Below are 26,525 nucleotides of genomic sequence, written 5' to 3'. Positions count from 1 at the left end.
TGTTCCTTGTTCCCTCGGCAGAATGACTGGGGGATGAGGGGAGTGGGGGAGGTATTTAAGCCTTTGGCTGAGGCGTCTTTGCCTCCTCCTGGTGGCCAGGTTCACAAGTAAGGAATAAAGCCATGGACTCTCCTCATACAGATGGAAATGAAATTATCAGGTAAGCATAATTTGTTTTGCGGACATTCTTTCTCTTGTAAGGTGTATCCAGTCCACGGATCATCCATTACTTGTGGGATATTCTCATTCCCAACAGGAAGTTGCAAGAGGACACCCACAGCAGAGCTGTCTATATAGCTCCTCCCCTAACTGCCATATCCAGTCATTCTCTTGCAACTCTCAACAAGCATGGAGGTAGTAAGAGAGACGTGGTGAAATGTAGCTGTTATTTTGCTTCACTCAAAAGTTTATTATTTTTAAATGGTACCGGAGTTGTACTATTTTGTTCCAGGCAGAAAAATAGAAGAATCTGTCTGTAATTTCTATGATCTTAGCAGGTTGTAACTAAGATCCATTGCTGTTCTCACACATGACTGAAGAGAGAGATAACTTCAGCGGGGGAATGGCGTGCAGGTTATCCTGCTATGAGGTATGTGCAGTTAAGATTTTTCTAAAAGATGTGAATCCTAGAAAATGCTGCTGATACCAAATTTATGTTAGGTAAGCCTGAATACAGTGATTTAATAGCGACTGGTATCATGCTTACTTTCTGAGGTAATACTCTTTTATATTTACAATATAAAACGTTTGCTGGCATGTTTAAACGTTTTTATATATACTTTGGTGATAAAACTTTATTGGGGCCTAGTTTTTTCCACATGGCTGGCTTAAATTTGCCTAGAAACAGTTTCCTGAGGCTTTCCACTGTGTTACTATGAGTGGGAGGGGCCTAATTTAGCGCTTTTTTTGTGCAGTAACTTTTACAGACTGAGACATCCAGCTTCCTCCAGGAGTCCCCTGAATGCTATAGGACATTTCTAAAGGGCTCTTAGGCTTTCCAAAATCGTTAGTTGGGGAAGGTAGGCCCACAGCAAGGCTGTGGCAGTTGGTGTGACTGTTAAAAAAACGTTTATATCGTTTTTTTTATCTGTGTTTTGAACTAAGGGGTTAATCATCCATTAACCCCTTATTATACACACTTTAAAAATTTCGCTTGATTTACTGCCTTTTTTCACTGTTTTTCAAATTCTGACAAAATTTGTTTCTCTTAAAGGCACAGTACCGTTTCTTATATTTGCTTGTTAACTTTATTTAAAGTGTTTTCCGAGCTTGCTAGTCTCATTGCTAGTCTGTACAAACATGTCTGAAATAGAGGAAACTCCTTGTTCATTATGTTTAAAAGCCATGGTGGAACCCCCTCTTAGAATGTGTACCAAATGTACTGATTTCACTTTAAGCAATAAAGATCATATTCTGTCTTTAAAAAATTTATCACCAGAGGAATCTGACAAGGGGGAAGTTATGCCGACTAACTCTCCCCACGTGTCAGATCCTTTGACTTCCGCTCAAGGGACTCATGCTCAAATGGCGCCAAGTACATCCAGGACGCCCATAGCGTTTACTTTACAAGACATGGCGGCAGTCATTGATAATACACTGTCAGCGGTATTAGCCAGACTACCTGAATTGAGAGGAAAGCGAGATAGCTCTGGAGTTAGACGAAATACAGAGCATACTGACGCTTTAAGAGCTATGTCTGATACTGCCTCACAATATGCAGAAGCTGAAGAAGGAGAGATTCTTTCTGTGGGTGATGTTTCTGACTCAGGGAAGATAATGCAACCTGATTCTGATATTTCTACATTTAAATTTAAGCTTGAACACCTCAGCGTGTTACTCAGGGAGGTTTTAGCTGCTCTGAATGACTGTGATACAATTGCAGTGCCAGAGAAATTATGTAGACTGGATAAATACTATGCAGTGCCGGTGTGCACTGATTTTTTTCCAATACCTAAAAGGTTTACAGAAATTATTACTAAGGAATGGGATAGACCAGGTGTGCCGTTCTCTCCCCCTCCTATTTTTAGAAAATTTTTTCCAATAGACGCCACCACACGGGACTTATGGCAGACAGTTCCTAAGGTGGAGGGAGCAGTTTCTACTCTAGCAAAGCGTACTACTATCCCTGTCGAGGACAGTTGTGCTTTCTTAGATCCAATGGATAAAAAGTTAGAGGGTTACCTTAAGAAAATATTTATTTAACAAGGTTTTATCCTACAGCCCCTTGCATGCATTGCTCCTGTCACTGCTGCTGCGGCGTTCTGGTTTGAGTCTCTGGAAGAGGCTTTACAGGTAGCGACTCCATTGGATGACATACTTGACAAGCTTAGAGCACTTAAGCTAGCCAATTCTTTTGTTTCTGATGCCATTGTTCATTTGACTAAACTAACGGCTAAGAATTCTGGTTTTGCTATCCAGGCGCGCAGAGCGCTATGGCTTAAATCATGGTCAGCTGACGTTACTTCAAAGTCTAAGCTGCTTAACATTCCCTTCAAGGGGCAGACCCTATTCGGGCCTGGTCTGAAGGAGATTATTGCTGATATCACTGGAGGAAATGGTCATGCCCTTCCTCAGGATAGGTCCAAATCAAGGGCCAAACAGTCTAATTTTTGTGCCTTTCGAAACTTCAAGGCAAGTGCGGCATCAACTTCCTCTAATGCAAAACAAGAGGGAACTTTTGCTCAGTCCAAGACGTTCTGGAGACCTAACCAGGCCTGGAACAAAGGTAAGCAGGCCAAAAAGCCTGCTGCTGCCTCTAAGACAGCATGAAGGATCGGCCCCCTATCCAGTAACGGATCTAGTAGGGGGCAGACTTTCGCTCTTCGCCCAGGCGTGGGCAAGAGATGTCCAGGATCCCTGGGCGTTGGAAATTATATCCCAGGGATATCTTCTGGACTTCAAGGCTTCCCTCCCAAAAGGGAGATTTCACCTTTCACAATTATCTGCAAACCAGATAAAGAGAGAGGCATTATTACACTGTGTACAAGACCTCCTAGTTATGGGAGTGATCCATCCAGTTCCAAAGGAGGAACAGGGTCAGGGATTTTACTCAAATCTGTTTGTGGTTCCCAAAAAAGAGGGAACCTTCAGACCAATTTTGGATCTAAAGATCTTAAACAAATTCCTCAGTGTTCCATCATTCAAGATGGAGACTATTCGCACCATCCTACCTACGATCCAGGAGGGTCAATACATGACTACAGTGGATTTAAAGGATGCTTATCTTCACATTCCGATACACAAAGATCATCATCGGTTTCTCAGGTTTGCCTTCCTAGACAGACATTACCAGTTTGTAGCTCTTCCCTTTGGGTTAGCTACAGCCCCAAGAATTATGCCGAAGGTTCTGGGGTCGCTTCTGGCGGTCCTTAGGCCGCGGGGCATAGCAGTGGCCCCTTATTTAGACGACATCCTGATTCAGGCGTTAAACTTCCAAATTGCCAAGTCTCATATGGACATAGTGTTGGCATTTCTGAGGTCGCATGGGTGGAAGGTGAACGAGGAAAAGAGTTCTCTATCCCCCCTCACAAGAGTTTCCTTCCTAGGGACTCTGATAGATTCTGTAGAAATGAAAATTTACCTGACGGAGTCCAGGTTATCAAAACTTCTAAATTCCTGCCGTGTTCTTTATTCCATTCCTCGCCCTTCGGTGGCTCAGTGCATGGAAGTAATCGGCTTAATGGTAGCGGCAATGGACATAGTGCCGTTTGCACGCCTACATCTCAGACCGCTGCAACTCTGCATGCTCAGTCAGTGGAATGGGGATTACACAGATTTGTCCCCTCTACTAAATCTGGATCAAGAGACCAGGGATTCTCTTCTCTGGTGGCTATCTCGGGTCCATCTGTCCAAAGGTATGACCTTTCGCAGGCCAGATTGGACAATTGTAACGACAGATGCCAGCCTTCTAGGTTGGGGTGCAGTCTGGAACTCCCTGAAGGCTCAGGGATCATGGATTCAGGAGAAGTCACTCCTTCCAATAAATATTCTGGAACTGAGAGCGATATTCAATGCTCTTCAGGCTTGGTCTCAGTTAGCAACTCTGAGGTTCATCAGATTTCAGTCGGACAACATCACGACTGTGGCTTACATGAACCATCAAGGGGGAACAAGGAGTTCCCTAGCGATGTTAGAAGTCTCGAAGATAATTCGCTGGGCAGAGATTCACTCTTGCCACTTATCAGCTATCCATATCCCAGGTGTAGAGAACTGGGAGGCGGATTTTCTAAGTCGTCAGACTTTTCATCCGGGGGAGTGGGAACTCCATCCGGAGGTGTTTGCACAATTGATTCATTGTTGGGGCAAACCAGAACTGGATCTCATGGCGTCTCGCCAGAACGCCAAGCTTCCTTGTTACGGATCCAGGTCCAGGGATCCCAAGGCAACGCTGATAGATGCTCTAGCAGCGCCCTGGTCTTTCAACCTGGCTTATGTGTTTCCACCACATAGCGCCTGCGTGGCCACGCAGGACCTGGTATGCAGATCTAGTGGACATGTCATCCTTTCCACCTTGGACTCTGCCGTTAAGACAAGACCTTCTACTACAAGGTCCTTTCAATCATCCAAATCTAATTTCTCTGAGACTGACTGCCTTGAGATTGAACGCTTGATGTTATCAAAGCGTGGCTTCTCCGAGTCAGTCATTGATACCTTAATACAGGCACGAAAGCCTGTCACCAGGAAAATTTACCATAAGATATGGCATAAATATCTTTATTGGTGTGAATCCAAGGGTTACTCATGGAGTAAGGTCAGGATTCCCAGGATATTATCCTTTCTCCAAGAAGGTTTGGAAAAAGGATTGTCAGCTAGTTCCTTAAAGGGACAGATTTCTGCCCTGTCTATTCTTTTGCACAAGCGTCTGGCAGATGTTCCAGACGTTCAGGCATTTTGTCAGGCTTTATTTAGAATCAAGCCTGTGTTTAAACCTGTTGCTCCGCCATGGAGCTTAAATCTGGTTCTTAAAGTTCTTCAAGGAGTTCCGTTTGAACCTCTTCATTCCATAGATATCAAACTTTTATCTTGGAAAGTTCTGTTTTTGGTAGCTATTTCCTCGGCTCGTAGAGTCTCCGAGTTATCTGCCTTACAATGTGATTCTCCTTATCTGATCTTCCATGCGGATAAGGTAGTCCTGCGTACCAAACCTGGGTTTTTACCTAAGGTGGTATCTAATAAGAATATCAATCAAGAGATTGTTGTTCCATCTTTGTGTCCTAATCCTTCTTCAAAGAAGGAACGTCTATTACACAATCTGGAAGTGGTTCATGCTTTAAAGTTTTACTTGCAAGCTACTAAAGATTTTCGTCAAACATCTGCTTTGTTTGTTGTCTACTCTGGACAGAGGAGAGGTCAAAGGCTTTGGCAACCTCTCTTTCTTTTTGGCTAAGAAGCATAATCCGCTTAGCCTATGAGACTGCTGGCCAGCAGCCTCCAGAAAGGATTACAGCTCATTCTACTAGAGCTGTGGCTTCCACATGGGCCTTTAAAAATGATGCTTCTGTTGAACAGATTTGCAAGGCGGCGACTTGGTCTTCGCTTCATACTTTTTCAAAATTCTACAAGTTTGATACTTTTGCTTCTTCGGAGGATATTTTTGGGAGAAAGGTTTTACAGGCAGTGGTACCTTCCGTTTAAGTGCCTGCCTTGCCCCTCCCTTCATCTGTGTACTTTAGCTTTGGTATTGGTATCCCAAAAGTAATGGATGATCCGTGGACTGGATACACCTTACAAGAGAAAACATAATTTATGCTTACCTGATAAATTTATTTCTCTTGTGGTGTATCCAGTCCACGGCCCGTCCTGTCATTTTAAGGCAGGTATTTTTTAACTTTAAACTACAGTCACCACTGTACCCTATGGTTTCTCCTTTTTCTGCTTGTTTTCGGTCGAATGACTGGATATGGCAGTTAGGGGAGGAGCTATATAAACAGCTCTGCTGTGGGTGTCCTCTTGCAACTTCCTGTTCGGAATGAGAATATCCCACAAGTAATGGATGATCCGTGGACTGGATACACCACAAGAGAAATAAATTTATCAGGTAAGCATAAATTATGTTTTTTTGCCTTATTGCCTAACGCTGTTTCTTCAGAGAACTTTGGTAGAGAGGTTGTTCCATCTTTGTGTCCTAATCTTAAAAATACTTCTGTAAAATCGTTGCATTTTCTGAATGTTGCTTATTTGGAGTCAGGTCTGCCTCCACCACAGTAAATGACTGCTCATTCTAGTAGGTTAGTTGCCACTTCTTGGGCTTTTAAGAATGAGGCTTCAGTGTATCAAATCTGCAAGGCAGCTACTTGGTCTGCTTTGCATACTTTCACTAAATTCTATCATTTAAATGCTTTTGCTTCCTCTGAAGCAGCCTTTATGTAGAAAGGTTCTTCAGGCATTTGTATTAGTTTAGAGTTGTGCCTGTTTTTAAGGGTATTATAAAGAATTTTCTTTGGAGTTGTGGATTTATTTTCTTAGTGAAAAAAGCTATTTTTAAATCCCTCCCTTTGTTATTACTTGTGGAGTAATGGATCGTGGACTCTTACTAACTGTATGATAGAAAACATAATTAATGCTTACCTGATAGATTCACTTCTTTCATGGTGGTGAGAGTCCACAAGCCCCACCCTTTTGTTTTTTGGGATTAGATTTTTTTTAGCTCCTTTTATGGCTTTAATTCCTTTTTTTTTCCTTGACTCAACTTCTCCTAGTGGTAGAGAAGAGTCATTCCCATGAGTAATGGATCGTGGACTCTCACCACTATGAAAGAAATTAATACATCAGGTAACCATAAATAGCTTGTTAGATTGTGTCCTGCTGAAACTGCTACCTTAAAAAGACATGCATCAAAATGGCATGTTCCATAAAATGTTAATTTAAAGGAAGAAGGGCAAAATAATTAAAGTACATTGAGTATATTTACTATACATGACTAAAGTCAGAAAAATAATTTCTTTCCAATTCCTGCAAGAGGTATGTGTACTCCAAACTATATTTCTTTCTAATGGTTGTGAGTGTCCACAAATCCAAATTCTTACATATGGGAATACGTCACCTGGCCACCAGTAGGCGGCAAAGACACCCCAAACAAGGCATTCAACTTTCCCTCCCACTTCCTCTACCCTCCCAGTAGTTCTTTGCCTCGTCAAGGAGGCAGGCAGAGAAGAGGTGCTCTGCATGAATTTACTTAAAATACCCTCAATGGATTGTTTCCTGCAAGAGAGGGTCAGGGGTGTACTAGCCTTATCTGTGTAAAGCTCTTAGTAGAGTTTTGATTTTCCTTTGGGCAGGGGTGTTGCTGGAAAGTTCCTGTGCCTCACACTGTACCTAATATTGTACCCCTTTGCAGTCTTATAGTGTTAGTTACACCATGACATCTTTATTTGCAGGACTGCAGAGGTCTCTGACTATGCAGATGGGTTAATCTCTTCTCATAATATCTGGGTTTCCGTATCCGGCTTGTTGACATTTATTGGAGGATTGATACCAGTGCCACAAACTTATCCTTTAGTTGATCAGTGCCTTATTTAGGAGAATTAGTGTGCTCAGGGGCCTAAGGTTGATTGAGCTATTTCTACCATAGCTAAAGTACTACCATTCCTCTGGAGTACGTCCTTTAAGGATCCGATGGACAGGAAATTTGTCTCATAGAGGCCAGATTTATTGATACTGTTGTGCTTAATAAATGGTGATAGTGTCTCAGGAAGATGATCAGAAGGAGCACCAACAGTGCTAGACGGTAGTCATAAACGCTGATTAGACTGAGAACAATTAATTTTGCGCTCGTTTTAATGCCTTACCACTCTGCTTTGTTTTAATATGTATGCTTCACTCAGAACCACACGGTCACTACAGAGGGTCCTGTGGCGGCTCGGGTATTCGGGTAAGTATTTCTGCCACAGGACTGCTCCAGCACATACTCCGCCCACCATATATTGGCACTGGCTCATTTTATTTCGTACCACAATAGCAGCAGCGTGGTCTTTTTTGTTTTTTCTACACAGGACAGGGCACTTACAGAGTGTTCACTGCAAAAGGGCAGTTAAGTAAACAGGTGCCTTTTTTATTGGTTTTGGGTTTCATTTCAATAACAGCCCGAGAGTTTCTCTTATTACAGCAAAGCTAGACATTATAATTGAGAAATTCAATAAGTAGAGAGCTGCACATTACTTCCACTATTCATTACGGAGGGGCCAGAAGAACAGACTAGTTTTTTAACTGATGATAATCCCCCTAAATTACTTCCTGAATCTAACAAATCTATGCTTTGCAAATTAGAAATAATTTGTCCTCCAGCGCAATTATGCAGTTCTGTCACTTGTTCTTCAGTCTCATTCTGGGGGCTCTAATACTCAGACTACCATAGTATGCCCCCCACACATACTCCAATGTGTCTCACTCAGTGGGTCCTAGTCACCTAAATATCCCAGTATGCTCTTCTGTTTTAGTTCCTCATGTGACTCCTAGTTACCCATCTTCCGTACCAGGCCCTCCTGCTCCCATTCCACATCCAGGGCTAAGTCCTTTTCCCCCTGATTTTGCCACTTAGTGCCAGTCTGTGGCTCTGAGCACTATACCTCCCTCAGGTAATTGCAAGAGAAAGAATAAACATTGTTCTTCTGAGTCAGGGAGGTTTTATTGGAAGTGCCTGAACCTAAGACGGCTGAGGAATTGCAGGTTCAAAACCTGGACATTATTTTCAAACCTAAGGTTAAGACTCTAGAGGTTTTCCCGTTCCTTCCTTGGTTACTGATATTATAGCCAAGGAATGGGAGAAACCTGTGATTCCTTTTTTTCCTTCTCCTAAATTTAAGAAATTGTTTCCTGTTCCGGACCGTCATTTAGAATTATTGAACATTGTTCCTAAGATGGATGGAGCTGTTTCTACCATACAGGGAGTGCAGAATTATTAGGCAAGTTGTATTTTTGAGGATTAATTTTATTATTGAACAACAACCATGTTCTCAATGAACCCAAAAAACTCATTAATATCAAAGCTGAATATTTTTGGAAGTAGTTTTTAGTTTGTTTTTAGTTTTAGCTATTTTAGGGGGATATCTGTGTGTGCAGGTGACTATTACTGTGCATAATTATTAGGCAACTTAACAAAAAACAAATATATACCCATTTCAATTATTTATTTTTACCAGTGAAACCAATATAACATCTCAACATTCACAAATATACATTTCTGACATTCAAAAACAAAACAAAAACAAATCAGTGACCAATATAGCCACCTTTCTTTGCAAGGACACTCAAAAGCCTGCCATCCATGGATTCTGTCAGTGTTTTGATCTGTTCACCATCAACATTGCGTGCAGCAGCAACCACAGCCTCCCAGACACTGTTCAGAGAGGTGTACTGTTTTCCCTCCTTGTAAATCTCACATTTGATGATGGACCACAGGTTCTCAATGGGGTTCAGATCAGGTGAACAAGGAGGCCATGTCATTAGATTTTCTTCTTTTATACCCTTTCTTGCCAGCCACGCTGTGGAGTACTTGGATGCGTGTGATGGAGCATTGTCCTGCATGAAAATCATGTTTTTCTTGAAGGATGCAGACTTCTTCCTGTACCACTGCTTGAAGAAGGTGTCTTCCAGAAACTGGCAGTAGGACTGGGAGTTGAGCTTGACTCCATCCTCAACCCGAAAAGGCCCCACAAGCTCATCTTTGATGATACCAGCCCAAACCAGTACTCCACCTCCACCTTGCTGGCGTCTGAGTCGGACTGGAGCTCTCTGCCCTTTACCAATCCAGCCACGGGCCCATCCATCTGACCCATCAAGACTCACTCTCATTTCATCAGTCCATAAAACCTTAGAAAAATCAGTCTTGAGATATTTCTTGGCCCAGTCTTGACGTTTCAGCTTGTGTGTCTTGTTCAGTGATGGTCGTCTTTCAGCCTTTCTTACCTTGGCCATGTCTCTGAGTATTGTACACCTTGTGCTTTTGGGCACTCCAGTGATGTTGCAGCTCTGAAATATGGCCAAACTGGTGGCAAGTGGCATCTTGGCAGCTGCACGCTTGACTTTTCTCAGTTCATGGGCAGTTATTTTGCGCCTTGGTTTTTCCACACGCTTCTTGCGACCCTGTTGACTATTTTGAATGAAACGCTTGATTGTTCGATGATCATGCTTCAGAAGCTTTGCAATTTTTTGCTGCATCCCTCTGCAAGATTTCTCACTATTTTTGACTTTTCTGAGCCTGTCAAGTCCTTCTTTTGACCCATTTTGCCAAAGGAAAGGAAGTTGCCTAATAATTATGCACACCTGATATAGGGTGTTGATGTCATTAGACCACACCCCTTCCCATTACAGAGATGCACATCACCTAATATGCTTAATTGGTAGTAGACAACATGCATAAAGAGGATGATGTGGTCAAAATACTCATTTGCCTAATAATTCTGCACTCCCTGTAGCTAAAGTGCTACCAATCCTCTGGAGTACATCCTTTAAGGATCCGATGGACAGGAAATTGGAGGGATAGCTTAGGAAGATTTCCCTACAATCGCAAAGGTCTTCTCCGTCAAATAAACCAGAGACTAACAGAAGTACTTTGAAAACTTAAGCTGTCTGGAACAAGAACAAACAGCCCAAGAAGTCGGTCTCTGACACCAAGACCATATGAAGGGGCAGCCCCCAGCCAGGGGACAACTCTGGCAGGAGGCAAATTTTGCCTATTTCAAGAGGTTTGGGCTTGGTCTGTTCAAGATCCTTGGGTGCAAGCAATTGTTTCCCAGGGTTACAGAATAGGCTTCTGCTGTAGTTCCGCAAAGGGAAGGTTCTTTTTGTCTTGTATAGCAGAGGCCGTCAGTTCATGACCACTATCAACCTGAAGGATGCGTATCTTCCCATTCCTATCCATCCAGAACATTTTTGGTACCTCAGGTTTGCTTTTCTAGACAATTACTTCCAGTTCATGGCCCTACCTTTTCTTTATTTTTTTATTAAGGTGATAAAGTATAGAAATAATTAACTTATAAGGTTGCTGTTCCAATGTTTTATCCTTTTTCAAGTATTACAAAGACCCAGAGTTAATTAATCTATTATGCAGTATTACATTGATGGCTTATAAGCTCCAGAAGAAGTGTGTACCTTTTATGATGAGGATTCATTCTAACAAAGTGATTGCCTTAGTATGGGCCAAATATAAAGAAGTCTCCCTTGGTCATTTGTTTTGAAACATAATAGTCTAGCAATTCAGTATTTTTGCTTCTTTGCAAGCAGCATTTGGAAGTCTTTTAAAATGCTTTTCCACTACTAATTAAAAAAAAAAAACATCCTAACTATACTTAATTGTGAGCTATTTTCCATTCAGTTTTCTTAGTATTTCTTTCATGTGATTGGCAAGAGTCCATGAGCTAGTGACGTATGGGATATGCAATCCTACCAGGAGGGGCAAAGTTTCCCAAACCTCAAAATGCCTATAAATACACCCCCTCACCACACCCACAAACTTTGCCTCCTATGGAGGTGGTGAAGTAAGTTTGTGCTTGATTTCTTCTATGATAAGCACTTCTAAGCATTTTGAAGCCTAATTCCTCTGGGCAGTGTTTGTCAGAGGGATGTGAAGGGAGTAACGCCTATTGATTGTATGGTTTTCCTCGCGGGAAATCTTTTCAAAGGTTCTCTGTTATCGGTCGTAGGGATTCATCTCCTACCTCCCTTTTCAGATTGAGGATATACTCTTATATACCATTACCTCTGCTGATACGTTTTCAGTACTGGTTTGGCTTTCTGCTATATGTGGATGGGTGTCTTTCGGTAAGTATGTTTTTCTTCAAGACACTCTCAGCTATGGTTTGGCACTTTATGTATTAATATAAAGTTTTAAATATATGTATTTTACTTATATTTGCCATGAGTCAGGTCTATGTATATTTCCTTTTGCAGACTGTCAGTTTGGGAAGCATATTTAGGAAGTTATTTGTCTTACTTGGGGTATAGTCCTTTTTTCAAATTCACTGTTTTTTATTTTTATTTTGTGGGCAAATTAGGTTTCGCGAGGGCACAAAATGCTGTTATTTATTGCGTCATTCTTAGTGCGAGAATTTTTTTGGCGTGAAGGTACGTCTTTGATGACGCAAGTTCGTCATTTCTGGCGTCTTAGTTGACGCCAGGTTTCCTTGCACGAGGTTGCGTCTGTTATGACGCCAGTTGCGTAATTTCCGGTTTGTTGGCGCTAAATAAAATTTCAACTTCCTTTTGCGTCATACTTGGTTCCAAAAAATTTAGTTTATTTTTCACCCCACTTCCTGTATGCCTCTTGCCTTCTATATTCTCAGAGGGCTATGCTGTTTGCATTTGTTTCCCATTCCTGAAACTGCCATATAAGGATTTTAAAGATCCTTTAGATGGGAAACTTGTATCTTATCTAAGGAAAGCTTATTTATATTCTGGCTATCTTCTCAGGCCTGCCATTGCTATGGCTGGTGTTGTGGCTGCTTTAACCTTTTGGTTGGATAGCTTAGCGCAACAGGAAACAGATCCTGATTTGTCTAGCATTGATCGTTTGCTTCAACATGCTAATCATTTTATCTGTGATGCTATTTTTGATATCATCAAAGTTGATGTTAAATCTATTTCTTTAGCTATTTTAGCTACAAGAGCTTTATGGCTCAAATCTTGGAATGCTGACATGGTATCTAAGTCTAGATTACTATCTCTTTCTTTCCAAGGTAACAATTCATTTGGTTCTCAGTTGGATTCAATTATTTCAACTATCACTGGGGGGAAGGGAGTTTTTTGCCTCAGGATAAAAGATCCAAGGGTAAATCTAAAGCTTCTAATCGTTTTAGTTCTTTTCGGCAGAACAAGGAACAGAAAACCAATCCTTCACCTAAAGACTCTGGTTCCAATTGGAAACCTTCAAGTTGGAATAAATCCAAGTCTTTTAAGAAACCAAAGCCAGCCCCCAAGTCTGCAAGAAGGTGCGACCCTTGATCCAGTTCAGCTGGTGGGGGGGCAGATTGAAATTATTCCAAGATATTTGTGCAGATTCTGTTCAAAATCAGTGAATTCAGAGTATTGTCTCTCATGGGAGAGTAAGACCTCCTGTGAGAAGATTCCTTCTCTCTCATGTTCCAGCAAATCCGGTGAAGGCTCAGGCTTTTCTGAAGTGTGTTTCAGATCTAGAGCTTTCAGGGGTAATAATACCAGTTCCTTTTCAGGAACAGGGTCTGGGGTTTTATTGAAATCGATTCATTGTCCCAAAGAAAGAAAATTCATTCAGGCCAGTTCTGGATCTGAAGTTTCTTAATCGTTTTGTAAGAGTCCCAACTTTCAAGATGGTGACTGAGGACTATTTTACCTTTTAATCAGCACAGTCATTATATGTCCATGATAGACTAACAGGATGCATATCTTCACCTTCCGATTCATCCAGACCACTATCGGTTTCTGAGATTCTCTTTACTAGACAAGCGTTACCAATTTGTTGCTCTTCCTTTTGGCCTAGCAACAGCTCCAAGGATCTTTTCAAAGGTTCTTGGTGCCCTTCTATCTGTAATCAGAGAACAGGGTATTGCAGTGTTTCCTTATTTGGACAATAGCTTGGTTCTAGCTCAGTCTTTACATTTAGCCGAATATCACACGAATCAACTAGTGTTGTTTCTCCAAAGACATGGTTGGGGGATCAATTTACCAAAGCGTTTCTTGATTCCTCAGACAAGGGTAACCTTTTTAGGTTTCCAGATAGATTCAGTGTCCATGACTCTGTCCTTAACAGACAAGAGATAAATGAAATTGGTTTCAGCTTGTCGAAACCTTCAGTCTCAATCATTCCCTTCAGTGACTATGTGCATGGAAGTTTTAGGTCTCATGACTGCCGCATCGGACACGATCCCCTTTGCTTGTTTTCACATGAGACCTCTACAACTTTGTATGCTGAATCAATAGTGCAGGGGTTATACTTAAATCCCAACATTCAACTCTCTCTGACTTGGTGGTTAGACCATCATCATTTAATTCAGGGGGCCTTTTTTGTTCATCCTACCTGGACTGTGATCACAACAGATGCAAGTCTTTCAGGTTGGGGATCTGTCTGGGTTTCTCTGACAGCACAAGGGGTTTGGCAACCTCAAGAGGCGAGGTTACCAGTCAATATTTTAGAACTCCTTGCTATTTTCAGGGCTCTTCAGGTTTGGCCTCTGTTAAAGTGAGAACCATTCATTTGTTTTCAGACGGATAATATCACAACTGTGGCATATGTCAATCATCAGGGTGGGACTCGCAGTCCCCTAGCTATGAAAAAGTATCTCGGATACTTTCTTTGGCAGAATCCAGCTCTTGTCTAATTTTCTGCGGTGCATATCCCAGGTGTAAACAATTGGAGTTATCTCAGCCGTCAGACCTAAAATCCGGGGGAGTGGTCTCTCCATCCAGATTATTTTGTCAGATTGTACAGATGTGGGGTCTTCCAGAAATAGATCTGATGGCTTTTCATCTAAACAAAAAACTTCCCAGGTACCTTTCCAGGTCCAGGGATCCTCAGGCGGAGATGGTGGATGCATTAGCAGTTCCTTGGTTTTACCAACCTGCTTATATCTTTCAGCCTCTAGTTCTTCTTCCAAAAGTGATCTCCAAGATCATTATGGAATAATCATTTGTGTTTCTGATAGCACCAGCATGGCCTCACAGGTTTTGGTATGCGGATCTTATTCGGATGTCCAGTTGCCAGCCTTGGCCACTTCTTGCAGACCTTCTGTCTCAAGGGCTGTTTTTCCATCAGGATCTCAAATCATTAAATTTAAAGGTATGGAAATTGAATGCTTAGTCATAGAGGTTTCTCTGACTCCGTGATTAATACTATGCTACAGGCTTGCAAGTCTGTTTCAAGGAAGATCTATTATCGAGATTGGAAGATCTATATTTCATGATGTTCTCATAAATTCTCCTGGCATTATTTTAGAATTCCTAGAATTTTACAGTTTCTTCAGGATGGTTTGGATAAAGATTTGTCTGCAAGTACTTTGAAGGGACAAATCTCTGCTCTTTCTGTTTTATTTCATAGATAGATTAATAAGCTTCCTGATATACACTGTTTTGTTCAGGCTTTGGTTCGTATCAAGCCTGTTATTAAATCAATCTTTTCTCCTTGGAGTCTTAATTTGGTTTTGAAGACTTTACAGGCTCCTCCTTTTAAACCTATGCATTCTTTGGATATTAAAATACTTTCTTGGAAAGTGTTTCTTTGCTATCTCTTCAGCTTGTAGAGTTTCCGAATTGTCTGCTCTCTTGTGAGTCTCCTTTTCTGATTTTCCATCAGGATAAGGCTCTTTTGCAGACTTAGTTTAAATTTCTTCCTAAGGTTATGAATTCTAACAACATTAGTAGGGAAATTGTTGTTCCTTCCCTGTGTCCTAATCCCAAGAATGCTCTTGAAAGCATTTTACATTCTTTGGATGTTGTAAGAGCTTTGAAATATTATGTTGAAGCTACTAAAGATTTCAGGAAGACTTCTAGTCTATTTGTTGTATTCTCTGGTTCTAGGAAAGGTCAGAAAGCTTCTGCCATTTCTTTGGCATCTTGGTTAAAGCTTTTGATTTATAAAGCTTATTTGGAGCCGGGACAGCCCACAACAGAGGATCACAGCTCATTCTACTAGATCAGTCTCCACTTCTTGGGCTTTTAAGAATGAAGCTTCAGTTGATCAGATTTGCAAAGCAGCAACTTGGTCTTTTTTGCATACATTTACAAAATTTTACCATTTTGATGTATTTGCTTCTTCTGAAGCAGTCTTTGGTAGAAAAGTTCTTCAGGCAACCGTTTCATCGTTTGATTCTTCTGCTAATGTGTTAAGTTTTTTTTCTTTCAATTTATGAGAAAAACTTATTTTTTGTGGATTAAATTTTTTCAGCAGGAAATGTCTGTTTTTATTTTATCCCTCACTTTCTAGTGACTCTTTTGTGGATTTCCACATATTGGGTATTTCTATTCCATACGTCACTAGCTCATGGGCTCTTGCCAATTACATGAAAGAAAACATAATTTATGTAAGAACTTACCTGATAAATTAATTTCTTTCATATTGGCAAGAGTCCATGAGACCCACCCTTTTTCTGGTGGTTATGCTTTTTTGTATAAAGCACAATTATATATCCAGTTCCTCTTTTTTTTTTATGCTTTTTTTTTTTTTTTTACTCCTTTTTCTATCACCCCACTACTTGGCTATCGTCAAACTGAATTGTGGGTGTGGTGAGGGGTGTATTTATAGGCATTTTGAGGTTTGGGAAACTTTGCCCCTCCTGGTAGGATTGTATATCCCATATGTCACTAGCTCATGGACTCTTGCCAATGTGAAAGAAATGAATTTATCAGGCAAGTTCTTACATAAATTATGTTTTTTTACTGGAAGTTTCTTTCTGTCTTCAGATAAATTCTACATTGGATAGATGTTCATCTGATGCCAACAGAGCAAGTAGAGTGTATATGTACTGTATATTCAAGTGGCTGGAGGCTATATTAAAGGGACAGTCTAGTCAAAATTAAACTTTCATGATTCAGATCTTTAAACAACTATCCAATTTATTTTTATCATCAAATTTACTTTCTCTTGGTATTCTTAGTTGAAAGCTAATCCTAGGTAGGCTCATATGCTAATTTCTAAGCCCTTGAAGGCCGCCTCCTATCTGAATGCATTTGGAGGGTGTTCATGTGTGCCATATAGATAACACTGAGCACACGCCTGTGGAGTGACATAGGAGTCAGCAATGATTGGCTTAAATGCAACTGACAAAATAACTGATAGAAGGGGGGCAGTCTGCAGAAGCTTAGATACAAGGTAATCACATAGGTAAAAAGTATATTGATATAACAGTGTTTTGTTTTGCAAAACTGGGGAATGGGTGGGTAGTCAAGGTATTCATTTTTTTAAACAATAAAAAGTCTGTAGCAGACTGTCCCTTTTAACAGTACTGAATTTGTTCACTTCTGACATGAAGAAATCAATTCCATAAGTATAAATGTTTCAATACTTGTTTCATATTTTTTTTAGGCAAGTAAGAAAATCAACTCTAAATCCCAATGCAAAGGAGTTCAATCCACGGTCATATGCTCAAGTAAGTGTTTTCTCTTTCCCATATTTCATTTGTAGTATTTTTAACTAAAGAACACTACACACTACTTGTGTATTTGTAACACAGATTGCTTATTACAATATATTAGATTTTTTTATGTATATTTTAACTGTTTACAAGAATGGCCATTTCTTTGTAAAAATCTTTTAAAAACAATCATACGTGCCCCCATACATTCAGTTCCAAATGATAAGACTTGGGTAAGGGAAAGCTGCCAGGCCGATTGTCCATCAGTTCTTAACTGAGTACATAGTAAAATAGTAGTTAAATATTTGTGAAGAAGAACAGTGTTTGAGTCTTGATATTCTACATGTATGTTATTCAATTCCATAAACCCACACTTGGCTTTTATATAACAATGAATATTTTCATGCTGCTAATTGATTGTATCATCAAAGCCAGTAGACTCCATAGATGTGGATTTTGATTACAAATGTTTAAGCTATCATGTTGGCATCATATCCCCCCCCCCCCCCCCCCCCCCACACACACACACACTTAGTCCACCTAAATGAGACAGCTTTTTCTCATGGCCATAGTTTGGTATACAAATGTATGGAAGGTGTCAGAAGCTATTTTTATATCTTCACAGAAAAATTCAGCTGGCAGTGTTCTAATTGGTCTTAGTTTTCCTTCTCATTTTGAACACAGAAGAAATGTTCAAGAGGATGAGCTAGGGCTTAAACATCCCCTTAATTTAAATACTAATATTTAAAATAAACCTTAGTTTTATTTCCTCACTCTAGGATCTGATTTTTTGTATTATCTTTCAGGATTGCTCTTTAATAGTTCTGTCATACCCATAATTATTTGACATCCTACTTCTGTTATTACATAATACTACCTTTGCACATGCAAGCTTAGTGGTTCATACATTTGTTAATGTATCTAATGCAGTACTATAGATGTGGCTTCCTACATGCCCTAATATATACCCTCTATTTGTATAAATGTAATGGATAACTTGACCCTGCCCACTAATTTACAAAATTTACATTTTAAAATACTGCATGATGTTTAATGCACTCCAGGTGTCATTTTTAAATGGGATTCAGCTTTTGTTTAATGAGGGCTCTTAATATTATGTCTATTCTTTCAGTGCTGCAATATTTTTGTTGAGACTTTATTTGTATAAAGTACAGGGATTGTTAGAGAGGTACCACTGTTCATAGTTACCTGCTTAATGTGGCACACTATACAGAAAACTGGATTTGCCAGATGTAACTTATAGCATTTAATACTTTTTTTTTTTTTTTCTTTTCTTTTTTTTTTAAATAGCCCAAACCATCAACAACTCCAACTTCTCCCCGTCCACAAGCTCAGCCTAGTCCATCAATAGTGGGTCATCAACAGCCAAGCCCTATATACACTCAGTCAGTGTGTTTTGCTCCAAATATGATGTATCCTGTTCCCGTAAGCCCTGGAGTCCAGGTAATTAATAAAAAGGAAATGTATCTTGCTAGTATGTTAATTTTCTTTCATAAGATATGGAGTCCACAACGTTATTCAATTACTAGTGGGAATATCACTAATGGCCAGCAGGAGGAGGCAAAGAGCACCACAGCAAAGCTGTTAAGTGTCACTCCACTACCCATAATCCCCAGTCATTCTCTTTGTCTCTGTCAATGGAAGAGGTGAAGTTTGGTGTCTGAAGAAATTTATTCCTTTTTCTTCATAAATGGAAAGAGTCCACAGCTGCATTCATTACTTTTAGGAAATAAGAACCTGGCTACCAGGAGGAGGCAAAGACACCCCAGCCAAAGGCTTAAATACTCCGCCCAATCCTCTCATCCCACAGTCATTCTTTGCCTTTCGTCCCAGGAGGTTGGCAGAGAAGTGTCAGAAGTTTTTGTCTCTTATGGAGGGTAGTACTCTTCGACATGGGACGGGAGTTTTAAGTAATCCTGTCAGCCTCTCAGTGAGAGCCTGGATGAAAGTTAGAGTCCGGAGATGCAGGGAAAATCTTTCTGTGAAACCATCCCGACTCATATTAACAGCTCCACAAGCAATCGGCGTTGTCGAACTTCACTTCCTGCTTTTTTTTTCTCAAGTTCATGGCGGAGGCGCTGCTACTATTCGTCACACTTGAAGGTCCGTGTTCCTGTTCCACGGCGTAGATTCCGGTAAGATTGTTTCATGTTACTTCACCAGAATGTACTGTATCTTATTTGTTTCCTGTAAGGTACTATCCTGCGGGACTTATTAAGTATAAAATTTAGGGCCTCAGTGAGGCTCCTTTGGTTTTTGGAATCGAGGGTTAATATCTCCCGAGGGGGATTATTGAACAGGGGGGGGGGGGTTTAATCATATTTGGCATGTGATTCAATCTGCTTATGTGTAGTGTTAACTGGGCTCTTGGCTTAGAACATAGGGGCCTTTGGAAGTGATGCAGACCTTATGCTTGGGCGGGATTTTTTTGGGACTGTACGGTTCACCTTGGGACTGGACGAGTTTACGTTCTGGTCTTCCATTTCCACATTCCTGACCGTCTGGCAACTGAAAAATTTGGGTCTGCTAGTGTCTGGTTCTAGGAGGTGGTGAGTGCCCCAGCTATTGTGGGTGTCAGGTGCCATTTAGATTTTTCTTTAGTCCATATTATTTTTTCTTTCATGTAATTGGCAAGAGTCCATGAGCTAGTGACGTATGGGGCATACAATCCTACCAGGAGGGGCAAAGTTTCCCAAACCTCAAAATGCCTATAAATACACCCCTCACCACACCCACAATTCAGTTTTACAAACTTTGCCTCCTATGGAGGTGGTGAAGTAAGTTTGTGCTAAGATTTCTACGTTTACATTCGCTTCTCAGCATTTTGAAGCACGATTCCTCTCAGAGTACAGCGAATGTCAGAGGGACATGGAGAGTATTACCTATTGAATGCAATGATTTTCGTAACGGGGGTCTTTTTCATAGGTTCTCTGTTATCGGTCGTAGAGATTCATCTCATACCTCCCTTTTCAGATCGACGATATACTCTCATATACCATTACCTCTACTGATAACTGTTTCAGTGCTGGTTTGGCTATCTGCTATATGTGGATGGATGTCTTTGGGTAAGTATGTTTTTATTTCTTAAGACACCTCAGCTATGGTTTGGCACTTTATGCATTTATATAAAGTTCTAAATATATGTATTGTACTTATATTTGCCATGAGTCAGGTTCATGTATTTCCTTTTGCAGATTGTCAGTTTCATATTTGGGAAAGTTAATATTGAGAAATAGTTTTCTTACCTGGGGTTTAGTCTTTTTTTCAATTGACTACTTGTTCAAATTGTGGGCTGTCTTAGGCTTGCGGGTGCGCTAAATGCTACACTTTATTGCGTCATTCTTGGCGTGAAAGGCACGTCCATTGACGCAAGTTCGTCATTTCCGGCGTCATACTTGACGCAGGGGTTCACACAGGGTTGCGTCGCTAGTGACGCGAGTGTGTCATTTCCGGACATGGTTGGCGCCAAAACATTTTACAGTTACGTTGTGCGTCATACTTGGCGCCAAACTTTTCATTATTTATTGCCCCATTTGCTTTTGCCTCTTGCCTTTTGCTATGTCAGAGGGCTATGCTATTTGCTTTTTTCCCATTCCTGAAACTGTCATATAAGGAAATTGATAATTTTGCTTTATATGTTGTTTTTTCTTTTACATTTTGCAAGATGTCTCAATCTGATCCTGCCTCAGAAGTATCTGCTGGAACTTTGCTGCCTGACATTGGTTCTACCAAAGCAAAGTGCATTTTTTGTAAAATTGTGAGGATTATATCTCCAAATGTCATTTGTAATAGTTGTCATGATAAACTTTTACATGCAGATAGAGTGTCCATCTGTAATAGTACATTGCCGGTTGCAGTTCCCTCAACTTCTAATGTACATGATATACTTGTGAATTTTAAAGAATTTGTTACTGATTCTATTCTGCATTTCCACCTTCTAATAAGCGTAAGAGGTCTTTTAAAACTTCTGATCAAATTTCAAATGACCGACAGCATAATGAATTATCCACCTCTGATGAGGATCTATCTGATTCAGAAGATCCTTCCTCAGACATAGACACTGACAAATCTACTTATTTATTTAAAATATAGTATATGCGTTCTTTGTTAAAAGAAGTGTTAATTACTTTGGATATTGAGGAAGCTAGTCCTCTTGATATTAAAACCAGTAAACATTTAAATGCTGTTTTTAAACCTACTGTGGTTACTCCAGAGGTTTTTCCTATTACTGATGCTATTTCTGACATGATTTCTAAGGAATGGAATAAGCCAGGTACTCCTTTTAAACCTTCTGCAAGGTTTAAAAAATTGTATCCTTTACCAGCAATTGCAATAGAGTTTTGGGAAGAGATTCCCAAAGTTGATGGGGCTATTTCTACTCTTGCTAAACGAACCACTAATCCTATGGAAGATAGTACTTCCTTTAAAGATCCTTTAGATAGAAAGATTGAATCTTATCTAAGGAAAGCCTATATATCCAGGTCATCTCCTTAGGCCTGTAATTACTTTGGCTGATGTTGCAGCTGATTCAACTTTTTGGTTGGAGAATTTAGCGCAACAAGAATTGGATCCTGACATATCTAGCATTACTCGCTTACTGCAATATGCTAATCATTTTATTTGTGATGCCATTTTTGATATCAAAATTGATGTTAGATCCATGTCTTTAGCTATTTTAGCTAAAAGAGCCTTGTGGCTTAAATCTTGGAATGCTGATATGACATCTAAATCTAGATTACTATCTCTTTCTTTCCAAGGTAATAATTTATTTGGTTCTCAGTTGGATTCTATTATTTCAACTATCACTGGGGGAAAAGGAGTTTTCTCTTGTTAAGTGTAGTCAGTCCACGGGTCATCCATTACTTATGGAATATATCTCTTCCTAACAGGAAGCTGCAAGAGGATCACCCAGCAGAGCTGCTATATAGCTCCTCCCCTCACATGTCATATTCAGTCATTCTCTTGCAGCCTAACTAGATAGGTCGCTGTGAGAGGTCTGTGGTGTTTTTTAACTTAGTTTATTTCTACAATCAAAAGTTTGTTATTTTAAATGGCACCGGAGTGTGCTGTTTATTCTCAGGCAGCATTAGAAGAAGAATCTGCCTGCGTTTTCTATGATCTTAGCAGACGTAAATAAGATCCACTGGCTGTTCTCATCTGAGGAGTGAGGTAACTTCAGAGAAGGGGAATAGCATGCAGGGCCCCCCTGCAAATGAGGTATGTGCAGTAATTATTTTTCTGAGGAATGGAATTGACTGAGAAAATACTGCTGATACCAATGTAAAGTAAGTTCAGCCTTAAATGCAGTGATAGCGACTGGTATTAGGCTGATGAGTGTGTGTACACTGAATGTATTTTTCTAAGGAATGGAATTGACTCTGAAAATACTGTTAATACTGAAATAATGTATGAGCCTTAACTGCAGTAAAAGCGACTGGTAGCAGGCTTATTAATAACAATTCATAACTTTTCAAATGTATGTTTAAAACGTTTACTGGCATGTTAATCGTTTTTTGTGAGGTACTTGGTGATAAAACTTATTGGGGCATGATTTTTACCACATGGCCATCTTTGTTTTCTGCATAGAAACAGTTTTCTGAGCTTCCCCACTGTTGTAATATGAGTGGGAGGGGCCTATTTTAGCTCTTTTTTGCGCAGTAAAAATTCAGTCACAATCTGTCTACTTCATCCTCCATGATCCAGATCGTCTCTAGAGAGCTCAGGGGTCTTCAAAATTCATTTTGAGGGAGGTAATCAGTCACAGCAGACCTGTGACAGTGTGTTTTGACTGTGAGAAAAACGTTAATTATTAATTGTTAATCCGTTTTTGGGTTTTAAGGGGTTAATCATCCATTTGCTGGTGGGTGCAATCCTTTGCTAACTTAATACATTTGCTGTGAAAAATTGGTTGCTATAACTATTTTGGTTCATTGTTATTTCAACTGTGACGGCTTTTTGTGCTTCTTAAAGGCACAGTAGCGTTTTTTATATTGCTTGTAAATTTATTTAGAAAAGTATTTCCAAGCTTGCTAGTCTCATTGCTAGTCTGTTTAAACATGTCTGACACAGATGAATCTCTTTGTTCACTATGTTTAAAGGCCAATGTGGAGCCCAATAGAAATTTATGTACTAATTGCAATGATGCTACTTTAAATAAAAGTCAATCTTTACATGTAAAGAAATTATCACCAGACAACGAGGGGGAAGTTATGCCGACTAACTCTCCTCACGTGTCAGTACCTTTGCCTCCCGCTCAGGAGGTGCGTGATTTTGTGGCGCCAAGTACATCAGGTTGGCCCTTACAAATCACTTTGCAAGACATGGCTACTTTTATGACAGAAGTATTATCTAAATTGCCAGAATTAAGAGGCAAGCGCGATAGCTCTGGGTTAAGGACAGAGCGCGCGGATGAGGTGAGAGCCATGTCAGATACTGCGTCACAGTTTGCAGAACGTGAAGACGGAGAGCTTCATTCTGTGGGTGACGGATCTGATCCAGGGAGACTGGATTCAGAGATTTCTAATTTTAAATTTAAGCTTGAGAACCTCCGCATATTGCTAGGGGAGGTATTAACGGCTCTGAATGATTGTAACACGGTTGCAATTCCAGAAAAATTATGTAGGTTGGATAGATACTATGCGGTACCGGTGTGTACTGACGTGTTTCCTATACCTAAAAGGCTTACAGAGATTATTAGAAAGGAGTGGGATAGACCTGGTGTGCCCTTTTCCCCTCCTCCCATATTTAGGAAAATGTTTCCTATAGACGCCACCACACGAGACTTATGGCAGACGGTCCCTAAGGTGGAGGGAGCAGTTTCTACTTTAGCTAAGCGTACCACTATCCCGGTGGAGGATAGTTGTGCCTTTTCAGATCCAATGGATAAGAAATTAGAGGGTTACCTTAAGAAAATGTTTGTTCAACAAGGTTTTATCTTACAGCCCCTTGCATGCATTGCGCCTGTCACTGCTGCGGCGGCATTCTGGTTTGAGTCTCTGGAAGAGGCCATTCGCACAGCTCCATTGGATGAAATTATGAACAAGCTTAAATCACTTAAGCTATATAACGCATTTGTTTCTGATGCCGTCGTACATTTAACCAAACTTACGGCTAAGAACTCCGGATTCGCCATCCAAGCGCGCAGAGCGCTATGGCTTAAATCCTGGTCAGCTGACGTGACTTCTAAATCTAAATTGCTTAATATTCCTTTCAAAGGGCAGACCTTATTCGGGCCCGGCTTGAAAGAAATTATAGCTGACATTACGGGAGGTAAGGGCCATGCTCTACCTCAGGACAGGGCCAAATCAAAGGCCAAACAGTCTAATTTTCGTGCCTTTCGTAACTTCAAGGCTGGAGCAGCATCAACTTCCTCCGCTCCAAAACAGGAAGGAGCTGTTGCTCGTTACAGGCAGGGCTGGAAAGTTAACCAGTCCTGGAACAAGGGCAAGCAGGCCATGAAACCTGCTGCTTCCTCCAAGACAGCATGAAGAGAGGGCCCCCTATCCGGAAACGGATCTAGTGGGGGGCAGACTTTCTCTCTTCGCCCAGGCTTGGGCAAGAGATGTCCAGGATCCCTGGGCGTTGGAGATCATATCTCAGGGATATCTCCTGGACTTCAAAACTTCTCCTCCACGAGGGAGATTTCATCTTTCAAGGTTATCAGCAAACCAAATAAAGAAAGAGGCGTTTCTACACTGTGTACAAGACCTTTTACTAATGGGGGTGATCCACCCAGTTCCGCGGACGGAACACGGGCAGGGATTCTATTCAAATCTATTTGTGGTTCCCAAGAAAGAGGGAACCTTCAGACCAATCTTGGACTTAAAAATCCTAAACAAATTTCTAAGAGTTCCATCATTCAAAATGGAAACTATTCGAACCATCCTTCCCATGATCCAAGAGGGTCAGTACATGACCACAGTGGATTTAAAGGATGCCTACCTTCACATACCGATTCACAAGGATCATTATCGGTACCTAAGATTTGCTTTCCTAGACAGGCATTACCAGTTTGTAGCTCTTCCCTTCGGATTAGCTACGGCTCCAAGAATCTTTACAAAGGTTCTGGGCTCACTTCTGGCGGTACTAAGACCGCGAGGCATAGCGGTGACTCAGTACCTAGACGACATTCTGATACAAGCGTCAAGTTTTCAAACTGCCAAGTCTCATACAGAGATAGTTCTGGCATTTCTGAGGTCGCATGGGTGGAAGGTGAACGTGGAAAAGAGTTCTCTATTACCACTTACAAGAGTTCCCTTTCTAGGGACTCTTATAGATTCTGTAGAGATGAAAATTTACCTGACAGAGGCCAGGTTATCAAAACTTCTAAATGCTTGCCGTGTCCTTCATTCCATTCCACATCCGTCAGTAGCTCAGTGCATGGAAGTAATCGGCTTAATGGTAGCGGCAATGGACATAGTACCATTTGCGCGCCTGCATCTCAGACCGCTGCAATTGTGCATGCTAAGTCAGTGGAACAGGGATTACTCAGATTTGTCCCCCCTACTAAGTCTGGATCAAGAGACCAGAGATTCTCTTCTATGGTGGCTCTCTCGGCCACATCTGTCCAAGGGGATGACCTTTCGCAGGCCAGATTGGACGATTGTAACAACAGACGCCAGCCTTCTAGGCTGGGGCGCAGTCTGGAACTCCCTGAAAGCTCAGGGATTATGGACTCAGGAGGAGAAACTCCTCCCAATAAATATTCTGGAATTAAGAGCAATATTCAATGCTCTCCTAGCTTGGCCTCAGTTAGCAACTCTGAGGTTCATCAGATTTCAGTCGGACAACATCACGACTGTGGCTTACATCAACCATCAAGGGGGAACCAGAAGTTCCCTAGCGATGTTGGAAGTCTCAAAGATAATTCGCTGGGCAGAGTCTCACTCTTGCCACCTGTCAGCGATTTACATCCCTGGCGTAGAGAACTGGGAGGCGGATTTTCTAAGTCGCCAGACTTTTCATCCGGGGGAGTGGGAACTTCATCCGGAGGTCTTTGCTCAACTGATTCTTCGTTGGGGCAAACCAGATCTGGATCTCATGGCGTCTCGCCAGAACGCCAAGCTTCCTTGTTACGGATCCAGGTCCAGGGACCCGGGAGCGGTGCTGATAGATGCTCTGACAGCCCCTTGGGTCTTCAACATGGCTTATGTGTTTCCACCATTCCCGATGCTTCCTCGTTTGATTGCCAAGATCAAACAGGAGAGAGCTTCGGTGATTCTGATAGCGCCTGCGTGGCCACGCAGGACCTGGTATGCAGACCTAGTGGACATGTCGTCCTGTCCACCGTGGTCTCTGCCTCTGAGACAGGACCTTCTAATTCAGGGACCTTTCAACCATCCAAATCTAATTTCTCTGAGGCTGACTGCATGGAGATTGAACGCTTGATTCTATCAAAGCGTGGTTTCTCGGAGTCGGTTATTGATACCTTAATACAGACTAGGAAGCCTGTTACCAGAAAAATTTACC

General features: G+C 41.1%; 1 protein-coding gene across 1 annotated transcript in view; it reads left to right on the top strand.

Moving 5' to 3' along the window:
- ATXN2 (ataxin 2) overlaps positions 1–26,525 on the top strand; it is a gene marked incomplete in the record, with an annotated part of 1,324,939 nt that overhangs the window by 977,825 nt on the left and 320,589 nt on the right. Inside the window, 2 exon segments of the mRNA XM_053699757.1 lie at positions 16,988–17,051; positions 18,348–18,500. Coding sequence (XP_053555732.1) covers positions 16,988–17,051; positions 18,348–18,500 — 217 coding nt within the window.

The sequence above is a fragment of the Bombina bombina genome, chromosome 2 (assembly GCF_027579735.1).
Source record: "Bombina bombina isolate aBomBom1 chromosome 2, aBomBom1.pri, whole genome shotgun sequence".
NCBI lineage: Eukaryota > Metazoa > Chordata > Amphibia > Anura > Bombinatoridae > Bombina > Bombina bombina.
This window is presented reverse-complemented; position numbering and strand designations above follow the sequence as displayed.